The sequence below is a fragment of the Orbicella franksi genome, chromosome 7 (assembly GCF_964199315.1).
Source record: "Orbicella franksi chromosome 7, jaOrbFran1.1, whole genome shotgun sequence".
Taxonomy (NCBI): Eukaryota; Metazoa; Cnidaria; class Anthozoa; order Scleractinia; family Merulinidae; genus Orbicella; species Orbicella franksi.
This window is the reverse complement of record NC_138151.1, coordinates 21491120-21503847: the sequence shown is the minus strand read 5'-3', so window position 1 is coordinate 21503847 and position 12728 is coordinate 21491120. Positions and strand designations below refer to the sequence as shown.

General features: G+C 39.0%; 1 protein-coding gene across 1 annotated transcript in view; it reads right to left on the bottom strand.

The window, feature by feature from the left end:
- LOC145492549 (uncharacterized) overlaps positions 1–12728 on the bottom strand; it is a 28664-nt gene that overhangs the window by 10358 nt on the left and 5578 nt on the right. Inside the window, exons 2-12 of the mRNA XM_081471998.1 lie at positions 10959–11312; positions 7757–8011; positions 6977–7243; positions 6290–6583; positions 4271–4582; positions 4036–4071; positions 3790–3909; positions 2525–2549; positions 1588–1627; positions 1109–1367; positions 202–312 (exon numbers count right to left, since the gene is read on the bottom strand). Of these exons, the coding sequence (XP_081328124.1) occupies positions 202–312; positions 1109–1367; positions 1588–1627; positions 2525–2549; positions 3790–3909; positions 4036–4071; positions 4271–4582; positions 6290–6583; positions 6977–7243; positions 7757–8011; positions 10959–11312 (2073 nt within the window). The remainder of the gene's footprint in view (positions 1–201; positions 313–1108; positions 1368–1587; positions 1628–2524; positions 2550–3789; positions 3910–4035; positions 4072–4270; positions 4583–6289; positions 6584–6976; positions 7244–7756; positions 8012–10958; positions 11313–12728) is intronic.

Below are 12728 nucleotides of genomic sequence, written 5' to 3'. Positions count from 1 at the left end.
GTATATACTTCACTTTTAAATGTTCAGTCTTAGACATTGATTGATATTCTGTTAGCGATTTCAGTGTGTGCGTTTTCATAAAACTAACGCCTGATAAACTTTTTATTATAATCGCCAAATGCATATTATATTACTGAACTCAACTCCTGATTGTTAATTGACGTAGCCATGTCACATTACATAAAGAAATATTTTCTTTACCCGACTCGGTAACACATGCAATCAGCTTGATCACGTGAGGATGAGGCTTCAGTTTTTTCATGAGCTCGAGCTCTGAGAGCAGGTCCTTCCTATCTGATTCAGGAGCGTTTTCTACTTGAGGTAAATAAATTGAAACTAAAAATTTAGCAAAAGTGAGAATATGAGTCAGTCAGTCAGGCAATCAATCAATCAATCAATCAATCAAGCGATCGATCGATCGATCGATCGACCAGTCAGTCAGTTAGTCAGTTAGTTAGGTAGTCATGCAAAAATGAAAGCAAGCAAGCAGTGAGTTAGGCCGTCCGTTCGTCCATCCGTCCGTCAGTCAGTCAGTCAGTCAGTCATCAGACAATCAATTCAATCAATCGGTCGAAGAACCACTATCTTACAAAAGACAAACTGAGGGGGATATCAATAACTACTTATTAACCGAGAGTGAGGTCTTTACGGGGAAATCGCAAACCGTCTATGCTGCAAGGCCGAGGTTTGAGAATTTCCCGTAAAGACTGAACGTTTGAGGTTGATTAGTAGTTTATTGTATGGCTCTGACGGAAGTTCCAATTTCGCCCTGGCCGTTTCCTTTGTCCTGTTCAACAACTACTCGTTCATAATTTAACGCTATACGTTCGCTTTGCTCTCCTAAAATTGAAGCTCGTCAGGGTAATAGGAGTCATTCGCAGAGTGTTCCTCGTTTCTCATCGTTTAAAGTCGCTACAATTTTCAGGAAATCGCAATAGTTTCATTATTATCTTTTACTTTGTTTTTGCAGCCCCGCAATCGGCACTTGGGCATCATGGGAGAATAATGCCCTAGAATTAGCCAATAAGAGCGCACGTTATATCGGCTTCAAACCAAAGTCATATAATAAGAGCTTTAATCATAAGGTTAAAATATAATTTTCTATAACCTTTCAACATTTTCACAGCCACAGTTATGACCCCTTGGCTGCCATAGATGTTCTTAGCTGTTGCCTTAGCGACTTGAGAGAAAGCTCCCTTTCCGATATTTTTAATGATATCCACTTGCTCTCGACTGATCTCCCAGCCTCTCGTTGAAGGATGAAGAGGCATGTAATCTCCACCACTGTTAGGAATCTCGTAGGTTATGCTGGTAGCATCAATTGTTTCTGTGGACTGAACTTCTGCTGCGTGGTGGTCAACAGTGCTCTTGAAGGGAACGAAAACAAATTACGAAGTTATACCGCTTAACAACCTTTATCAACGCGATAGAAGCTGAGGTGGATACCTAGAAATGATAGGAAGGCATTTTAGTGTCAGAAAAAAATTTCCATTTTTGGTTTATTCTGACTCATTTGTAATGGTAATGTAATAAAACCGATATTTTCTTCTAGTCCATAACGAGAGACACATTGAGAGAAGAGCTTACCATTTCAATGCAATCTGCACTTAATGAGGATCTGCTAATGCTGGAATGAGAAAACATGATTTCAGTTTAAACCCTTTTAAGTATCGTGTTGGTGGTGTAAATAGTGATGAATAGCTATTGCTTCCTGGAGCTGTCAGTTAAGGTGGTTTACTACAGTTTTGATGGATTATAACAGCCCAACTTCGAACTCTTTTCAAAAATGTTCCAAAATGTTTTACCTTTCTCTATTTACTGTTTGTCCGAGTCTTTTACCATTCTATGTGAAACTTGAACAATTTAAACGTCAACAAATGGCCAAAATGAAAGACCGAGTACCTACGGAGAGACTGGGCACTAGTAGGTTAAAAGACGTTTTTCTCAAAATCTACACCTTTGACCCCACCTCAAAATTTTCAGGAATAAGAAATTGGCTCTGATTAAACATTCCCCCGCAAAGTAAAATAAAAATCTGACACAGATTTTTCGCAAACTAAGAAAATGTGAAATTTTGCCTGTTTCACAAATAGCTCAAAATCTGTCCCACAGATTTTTTTTAAACTTTATCTCTAAACGCGATTCAACCCGATCCTCGATCAAAGACTGCGCGTGACTTTTATTTAAGTACACGCTCATGTGACGCCACGCGCCATGTATCGTGTGCGAGAAAACAAAAATGACTAAGAACTTTTTTACCCCTTGTTTATCGACATTTTTTGTCATATTTTATTGATCCTACGCTTAAACACATATTTGAAAACAGTTTGAAACTATCGCTACGTATGTCAAAATGATTTAACGCGTTTCAAATACTGAAGTTGCTTTTGTTTTTTCTTAGCGTTACTTGCGTCATTTTTGCACGTGCAACCAATATACCGTATATTACTGACTTCTGGCAGGCAATCGTAGCTTGCACTATTATGTCTAGGGAAAACTGCTGAACTTTGACGGTTATACTCACCGCCTTTCACGCCGCTTAGAAATTACTGAAAAACAACAACAACAAAAAATGTGCTGAGAAAGACAAATAACTAATGAAAAAATGGCCTTCTTGAGAATACTATTTTTCAAGTTTTGTATACATCACCTGATACCTCAAAAAATGATTTAATTCTGGGACTGTATTAAGGGCTTACATGCAAACATATCAGTTAGGCTCATACCTTTTTTTCTCCCTGCACACATTGGGATCAGCCAGGACAACTGGATCAGGACTGTACGGGGTAACCTTAGGATTGACTTTAGGGAGGCTTTACTTAAAATTGATGCTAACCGGCTCAAGGTTTATAAAAGGCTAGAGATTTCACGAGATGAACAGCAGAAAAGAGTAGTGAAAACTGAGTGTCAGTTATTTATAGGGCCCTTTGAAAGTTTCTATCTCGGGTAGACACACAACACCACTAATTTAGTCCAGTATGAGGAAAAAAAATGGAATTCCATTTGTCCATTTATGTATGCTTCCACTTGAGCTCATCTCCAGTGGTCGCCATTAACAATACAGACAGAAGAGGAGATCACTTCGACGGCTAAATAACTTTGTTAATTTCCATTTCAGTAGAGCGTGTCTAAAGACTAAATAATAAGTATTACTTTTTGCCAAGAGGGCACGGTAACGAATCCTGCAATCTGATTGGCTCTTAGCGCGGCCCGGATTTTCCTATCTCTGATCACGATCACGGTAACGGCGGGAAACAGCGTGGGTGAAATTGTCCTGTTGGTCAATTTTCCTGAGTGAACTGGCGGTAATCGTCAATCTTCCGCCCTTTTTACTCTTCCATCGACGATTAATCAATAAAAGTTAGCTCCATTCACTTTTAAATGGCAAGGAAAGTCACTGTAAGTAAATTCAATTGAGTATTTTGAAGTTGTGAGAGTTTGTTTGGTTGTTTGTAGCTCGGCGTTGTAATGGCGCGTTATCCTGTGTTTCTTTTCCCGCACAATTTTGAGCGAAAAAAAGTCATTTGCAGTCGAGTTTACATCTTTCTATGTCTAGTATCTGAGTTACTTGCTCGTTGACTCGTTAGCATTTTTGCGATGGTTTGTACACGGCAAGTTAGGCAATTCAATTACAAAGTTGAGTAGACAAACCTGCTCGTAAGCCAATTTACCGCAGGAAAAAAATAAATAGGCGGCCTGCGGCCTCGGGCAGCATTTTCAAGACCTCGATCACAGTTTTTCACTATACGAACGGACCCTAAGCCGGCAAATGACATATATTTACCATACCTGGACCTCGACGTATTCTCCAGTGGATAACACTGATAACAACAATGATTATCGCCAATAGGATTATGACGCTGAGATAAACAGCATGAAGAATCTCCAATTCTTTATCGCATCTAACAACTGTGGGTGATAACATTTACAATTAAAGCGACAAATAGGAGCATATTTTTGGCCACGTCTTACCAAACAAGTCTTGCCAAATAAATCATGTCTTTAAATAATATATACACCGAACTGTTTTATTACCTGTTTGATTCTGGTTCGCAGTCGATCTACTGGACTCTGAAATAACAAGAAAACAGACATAAAACTAGTATTCAAGAATGTACCAGCGTTTAAGGACAGTAATAACCACTGTTCCAGTCCGTAACCACTACAACATTAAATTCCAAGTTAGTTGTTATGTTGTTACGAAAAACAAAAATTTCATTTTAACTAGCGAGTTTCATAACTAATCCAGAAAAAAAAGCCATTACTTTACCTTCCAAAACATTGATTCTCTTTATGTTTTGCTGTTTTTTCAAACTTTCTCCATATTTGTTAGTTGCCGTAACCAAAAATTCATACTGCTGGCCTTTTCTAAGTGCGACGACGTATTCAAGAATAGAGACATCATAAATGACCTCAATCTGTCTCCAGTCTCCTACGGTATCATCACTGGTAACGTTCCGAATATACACAGTGTATTGTGTGATGTCTGCTCCATTGCTGTTTGGCTTTGCCCATTTTATGACCACCTCAGCGCTGTGTATCTCGGCAGGCAAGTCTTTAATGTCTGGTGTCTCGGGAATTCCTAAGTGATAAAGTTATTCAGCAACTTGTTTCCAACTAGTTGGATCAAATGAGTTCAAAGCATTTTTACTGTAATATCGCTTTCTGCGAAATAATAGCGGAGCTTCGGCGGCCCTCCGGGCTCCATACTCATATAGGAAAGAAAAGGAAACACATGAATTGACTTTCTTGGCTAGCGGTATTGTTCGTGAGCGCGTTCGCACGACCATGGCGACGACGGAGTCGCGCAAGATGACGGCGATATTCCGGCTAATACGGTAGAACCCCGGTAACTCGAACTGGGATAACTTGAACTCCCCCGCTAACTCGAACCAAGTCCCATTTTCCTTGGATTTGACCCCACTTTTCAGTCATTTTAACTCGGTTAACTCGAGCTCGGACAACTCGAATTCCCCACTAACTCGAACTAAATTTCGTTTCCCTTGATAAAAGTTTACCCCGATAACTCGAATTCTGGTTCATGTAACTCAGCAGGGATGTCATCCCATTAGCTTTCCTTGTCGTGTAATCGGTAAAAACACTCAAAACTAACACCACAGCAACTTGATTTTAGTTAGCGCAACCGACCGTTCATATATTTGAGAGTCATTTCCCAATGTTATGAGTCATACCAGATGCGGTGCCTTTAGCTGTCACAGTATACTGAAGTGCTGAACAATCAGTAAACTATCAATTATTAACATGGCAACTGAGTTGGATATTGAATCGATCCCGCTAGCTCGAACTGTTTTTCGTTTCCCTTAATGGTTCGAGTTACCGGGGTTCTACTGTAGTTTGAAAGAGACATGCAGCCTTAGTTTATCGCGTACTTCATTGATATTGGACATCCGTATTATGATCAATTGGCACCTGTCAAAACAAGTTATCCGCTCACCCCTATCAAGTGACCATATCGCGGGCTCAAGTTTAGATGATATGATATTTGAGTTTGGGTCGTTCGGAAGCCAGTTAACGCTAACCCAGGATTTTAACCAAAGTATAAATTTTTCTTGCATACAAATATTTTTAGTGCTTTTGTTTTGCGCAGTTTTAGATTCTTCAAACTCAAAACAGAATGCCAAACAACATAAACAGAAACCTCACCGCAAAGTGACAAAACGCAAATCAAAATTCTCGATTATCCTGGGTTAGCTTAATCGAGCTTTGAACAACCCGGCCCAGGGGCTCCGCTTTTAGGCTTGGTTAAATGTATTAGATAGACGGATAAATAACCAGACAGACAGATAGATAGATAGGTAGAAAGATAGACACCTTTTATATTATATGAAAACCAATGAAATATTAGGTGAGGTTTCCCGCGATAACGTGGTATCTTCTCACCTGAAAATGACATGTTACCGTCACATGTGAAAGGATCACCGTTGCTATGGTTACGTAATAAATGGCGCCTTGCGCAGCGAAATTAAAATGGCTGGGAATTTTATTGGAAATTATATAGTAAATAGAACATTACATGGCCACTTGGAGAAACGAAATTTCTCTTCTCGTGTTGAAATATTCTTCAACACTCGAAGAGAAATCTCGTATCTCCAAGCGGCCCTTATAGAAGTTTCAGGACCTGATATTAACATGGGCCCTGATGGACTGTGTAGTTTTAGTTTTAGTGACATGTTTGCATCAAAAACAAATTACCAAGTAGAGCTGTTGTATGATAGTGAACATCTTTAAGTTGAAATACTCTGTTAATAAAAATCAATAGATATCTCACCGTTAGTCTTTGTCCTGAAAGTCTTTTGCCCAGGTGCACCTTCAAAGACAGCATTTCTGGCAAACACCTTCACGTTGTACTCGGTATCTCTCTCCAAATCTCCAACAGACAGACTGGTTATTCCAGGGTCAGTAATATTAACATTCTTTATCTCAGTGCTACCCTTTATTATGACCACTCGGTATGCTGTAATTTGACTCCCTCCATCATCAGTTGGTGCAGTCCATTTTACTGTCAGTGAAGTAGCTTGAATATCTGTTCCTGAAGATATGATGGCTGGGGGGCCTGGTTTCTCTAAAAGAAATTTGATTTATATCATATATCTCTACTTTTATTCAAATCGGGCTCATTCAATGATGTATTGACTCTCACTCTTACTTCTAGGCAACAGTAAAAACAGCCTAAATTAGTCCTTTTTGGGGCTATCAGCCGAGAAATCCGTATAATAACTAAGGATAAATATGTCCCATTTCCTTAAGTTTTAAATTTTCAATCTACTGGGATGTCTACTATGAACATTCTGTCTTATAAGATGAAAATGCGATCGCTGTCGGTGGTTTAGTGGACTAGTGATCTTAAGTCGATAAATAAAAGGGGCTTTTCTGCGGCGGGACAAGTTACTTTTCTCTTAGTCATCTCTCTTTACAATAAACTTTGTATATTTCTGAAAGATATAAGGACACCTACGTATTTGTTCAAGAGTCACTGAAAAGTCGCTTAAAGGATCAAGGCCATTGTAAGTGACACACTTGTATTCACCAAAATCTTGCTCATCATTTAAGGACACCTCCACTGTACTTTCTTTAGCTGTGAATGTGTTTAGTTTATTTCCATCAGGCTTGTACCAAATGAGTGTTGGTGTAGGAACGCCATCTGACACACACTTCAACGTCACTGTCTGACCAATCCAAGACTTAGCAGCTGATGAAGTAACACTTAGTATTTTTGCCGGGTCTGTAAACAAAATATTGAAAAAGACAAATAATAAATCATCACAATAATAAATCAATATTTGAAGAGGAGGCCTCCAATAACCTAGAGGTGGTTTTTAGGAGGGTCCTCTAAAAAAAAAAGTCTAAATTATGCATTAACTGTCTAAAATACAGAAGTAAGAAACGCTAAAATCTTAAAAGTAAAGCAAGGGTTTAAAACTGGAACTAGGATCAAAAATACTACTCCTAACTAAGGTTAAAAATGGTTAAGTATAAACTGTTTCAGTTAGTGTTTAACACAAAGTTTACGTTTTCTCTTAAACTGAGTTGGCAAACAAGCAAAACCTAATCATCGAAAGGAAACTCCGCTCTAATTTGCTTTGCTTATATCCGTTATGTAAAGTGGGGCGCAAATTTGGAAAATTTCCCTCAACTTTTCAAGCAAAATACAGAGAAAAAAGGAGTGATTACATTTAAAAGAAATTAAGTTGAAGTCTTGATGTAGAGATTTGATATCAAATAATTCCAGACTCACAACCAACCACCAAGATCTCTTTGTGAGATTTTGTTCCTGCTGAGTTGTTAGCTGTACATGTATACAGTCCATCATCTGTCCTCTTTATTTGGTCGAAGTTCAAATACGCTGAGCTCCTACCGGAACTTTTTATTTTTCCATTTCGTATCCATGATACTTCCGGGTCTGGTTTTCCAGTCGCTGAACAAGTAATATTGACTGAAGATCCCTCAATGTAACTTCCGTTTATTGACGGTGGACTGATTTCTGGTATTTCTGTAATTACACAAAAGCCATGATCAGCGTTAGAAAACCTTTATTTACAGCCAAGAGTTGTGAAAATGTATCTCCCTCTTTGATTTATCCATCCAGAAATACCAACTCTCTCTAATGTACCCGTAAAAGGCGCTTCTATCGACAAAGCGTATTTCCCCGTGGACCGCCGTTTCTAAATTGCCTGATCATCTAAAGAATGGTATCATGCGGACGTAAAAGGAAACGCGCACCCGCTGTTTTTGGCAACCCTAAAATAACTTAATTGACATATCCCAAGGCCTGGGCTGGGAGCCTCCCTCTCTGTCCCACCATTTTCTCTTGTTACAGCTAATAACCAACCAACTCATATAGTTGAAGAATTCTGGTGTTTATAAAACCTGTGAAATAAAAGTCACTAAGAAAGTGAGTGACATCCACGAAGCAACTATGTCTTTAAAAGTTTTCGATTTACTTTCGCATTCCACCCTCACCTTCCCATTCCTCGACGTCCAAAACGACCATCCAGTTATTTCAAAGCCACAGCTGTCATGTGAAGTTTATAATCTCGTAATACCTGATATACTTTGTAGCACTTTACAATAAAATAGTTGTCGCAATTTGCAATCCTGCCCCTCTTTGCCGCTTTTTCATAGCTTGTCGCCGAGTGTTATTGAATATTATGATAACCCAGAATGGCCAGGGCTATAGCGTCGGTCATATTTTTCACTAGCTTTTAGTTTGCTCGCGTCCATTAAAGCCAGATCAGTCGCCTTAATCATCGAGACGATCGACACCACGAGTGCTTTACGCGACTTCTGTGTTTTAGAGTCGTGTGACCTCATCGAAGTTCCATTTAAGCTGACTAACAAGAAGCGTTCCATAGCCAGTCAAGTTAATTGGCTGGCCGATACTACAGATCAATCTTAAAATTTCTCCTAAAGGGTCAATTCTTTTGGCGCGAAAATGTATTTTGCTGTAACTAAATTAAGAGGCCCTGCGCCTAAGAAACGACCGATGATTTCCGGCTAAAAAATAAAATCGGCCGATTTTTATCTCCCAAGTAGAGGTTACCGAATACTATTTAAAAATGAATTTCTTTTGTTTCAGTTTCGCTTTAAACCAAAAATATCGAGCCGCAAACTTTTTCCGTCTGATAGCTGCAAAATCAGGCCGAAAATAAGGCCCCGCAAAATACTGTTCAGAAATTACTATCGCAACGCAAAATAATGAGAAAACTACACAGTGTTGAAGAAAAAGGCCTTTTAATGCAACATCATTCGATAAACATCAAAAAACTGCCGAAGCGATTAAAAAATAAAGTTTCAAATGTTGCATATTAAATTAGATGAAGGGTTGGAGCTGATTTTAAAATAATTATTTCTCAAAAGTTCAACGCTTTTGAAATCAATCACAGTGATGAATTAGACATTGGGGGGACACACATCACGTCTCTGGAAAAACATTTTTCGGCCAAAGTATATTGACCTTGTACAAAGGGTTCAAAGTTACCGTGTTTACCTTTATCCTGTTACTTCGGCGAAACACTTTTCTTTTGCCAATACGGCCGTGGATAGCGTGTTAAACGCCACTTTAAACCTTGCTAGGCATTCAAAGACCAGACGTAGAATTGAAAGAGACAGGAAGATGAAAAATACGCAGAAAAAGAAAATAACTCGAAATTACCATCTGCTAACGAAAGTTGAATCTGGAAAATGTCGTCGCGTGACAGCGGCCATTGACGTCATTTGTACAAATAGCGGCGGAATCCAAACGAATGCACAAATAGGGAAACAATTTTCCCCGGCCGGAAAACGTTTAGTGGAACAATGTTATGTTATTTTTCACCAATGATGGTCACTCAAAAAGAAAAACTTCCCCAACCGCCACACCGTTTTGGCCGCAGCGTGATCTGAGTTATGGGGTCACGACTGGATCCCTAACCGCTGACCGCCCGAAGGACACTGCAGACTCGTTTTCCCACGCTCTTACGACTTGACGTGACAAATGACGTCAATGGCCGCTGTCACACGACGACATTTTCCAGATTCAACTTTCGTTAGCAGATGGTAATTTCGAGTTATTTTCTTTTTCTGCGTATTTTTCATCTTCCTTTCTCTTTCAATTCTACATCCTTCTACTCAGGATGGTCTTTGAATGCCTAGTAAGGTTTAAAGTGGCGTTTAACACGCTATCCACGGCCGTATTGGCAAAAGAAAAGTGTTTCGCCGAAGTAGCAGGATAACGGTAAACACGGTAACTTTGAACCCTTTGTACAAGGTCAATATACTTTGGCCGAAAAATGTTTTTCCAGAAACGTGATGTGTATCCCTCCAATGTCTAATTCATCACTGTGATTGCTTTCAACAGCGTTGGACTTTTGAGAAATAATTATTTTAAAATCAGCTCCAACGCTCCATCTAATTTAGTATGCAACATTTGAAACTTTATTTTTTAATCGCTTCGGCAGTTTTTTGATGTTTATCGAATGATATTGCATCAAAAGGCCTTTTTCTTCAACACTGTGTAGTTTTCTCATTATTTTGCGTTGCGATAGTAATTTCTGAACAGTATTTTGCGGGGCCTTATTTTCGGCCTGATTTTGCAGCTATCAGACGGAAAAAGTTTGCGGCTCGATATTTTTGGTTTAAAGCGAAACTGAAACAAAAGAAATTCATTTTTAAATAGTATTCGGTAACCTCTACTTGGGAGATAAAAATCGGCCGATTTTATTTTTTAGCCGGAAATCATCGGTCGTTTCTTAGGCGCAGGGCCTCTTAAGTATCTGGTGATTTCCGGGTGATTTGGTCTTAAATTCTTTTCTAAGCCTTTCTACATCAACTTGGATCTTTCAATGCAAGCTTTGCAATGATCCGGCCCTTGCGCTGTTCTATGTCTCCTGTCACCAGTAGTCATGTGATAAAAAATACAGGACGTTTGATTATTTGTAGTAAATGTATGTCTTACGTACCTGTCACAATGAGCTGAACCTTACTCTCTAAATCTGTTCCTGAGTTTGGAACAAGTGCACACTTAAATTCCGTGTTGTCTCGAGGAGTTACATTCTCAACAACAAGGGAGGCTCTTCCTTCAATCCTAACTCTTCCTTTGTAAGCAGCAGGTATACTTTGATGATTCATAACACTTCCATTCGTTAATTTTACCAGCATTCCAGCGAAAGCACCACTGGGTTCTTTTACACTGTAGATAATCCCTAGCAGCTCTGCTTGATTGTCCAGACTGTAGTTCCACAAAAGTTTAGCATTGCTTCCATTCCCAGCATAGCTTGGATTAGGAGGCTCCAAAGTGAATTTCAATACTCCGTCTAAACATTCAACAAAAGTAAAAAAGCCTTTCTAACATCATTCTTGCAAAGTAGGTTCATATTACATTACTGGAAAAATTAATAGAAGCACACATCATGATCATGTAATAAAAGTAGATAGGCTTTTGTCGTATAGTACATGTATTTTTGTTAGAATTTTCTTTACTCCCCCATCTGGCCGAGGAACCATCTTCAGCTGAACTATGCATTCCATTGCTTGTCATTAGACATTTTCTTGAGATTTGCAGTTTTTTGAGTGTTAGTCCTCCGTCAGAACAAAGTGAGGGTTGTGGGTTGTCTGTGCGTTCATAAAGTCGAGTAGAAGGCAAAACACCAGAAAATACACGAATGAATTAACTAACTGAAAAACGGTCTTTGTTCAAGTGGGCTGCTGCGCCGAGTTGAAAGAAAAAATTATGTTTTAATTTCTCAGTGTGACTTTCACTGTTGCCTTAATGAGAGAGATACCATGAAGAGAACGGCCAGTGAGATTGAAATGTTTAGAGACAGGTTTTGAGGTAAGAGTCCTCAAACAAACTTTCCCTTAATATCGAAATATTTAATGCAATTTAGTTTCGCTCCTTTTCTTGATCATGTTTACTAGAAGTGTTGTCGTCCGATATCTCGACCGACTATCGGTCGATAAATCACTCGATATATCGACCGATAGTTTATACTGATAGTCGGTGGACATTCTCCCGCGCTGTGTCTGGTGACATATTGGTCGAGCGTAAGTGAGATCCGATCAATTGTGTGTGGAATATCGGCTAAGTGTTGGTAGAATATCACACTTATTGATCAATAGTAGTAAACAAAAACCTAAGTACAGAAAAGCAAGAAGTGAGTCAATTGATAAACTGTCTTGCATTAGAAAATTAAGACTGGAAAAGTATATACAGTCAAACCTCTACACAACGGCCACCTTAGGGACGGAGGAATGTGGCCGTTGTAGAGAGATGGGCGTTATGGGGAGGTAGGGGTGTAACATGACACCTGTTTTCGTGGGTGCAACATTTCTTTTCTTTAAAAATGCTTTTTTTAGCATATAAACTGTACGTAACACAGTCAAAATATATCAATAAAACAGAAACTAAACAGAAACAGAGACTAAACCAAACGGGGGAAGGATCAATTTTGTTGACCTTTTACAATAAAAAAAATGGGGTTTTGTTTAAGCCGGTCGTCAGTCGATGGTTAACTGGCCGTTTTCTCAGTTGAAATGCGTTTTATTTGCCGTTACCGTTGTGGAGAGGTGGCCGTTGTAGAGAATTTAAAATAAGAGTGAATGTACACTATCCGTTCGGACCAAAAAAAGTGACCGTTGTACAGAGGTGGCCGTTAGTGGAAGTTCGACAAAGAGTATTACGAGAGTTTACCCTTAGTTAGCCAAAGCAATAAAAACTTAATCAATGTTGA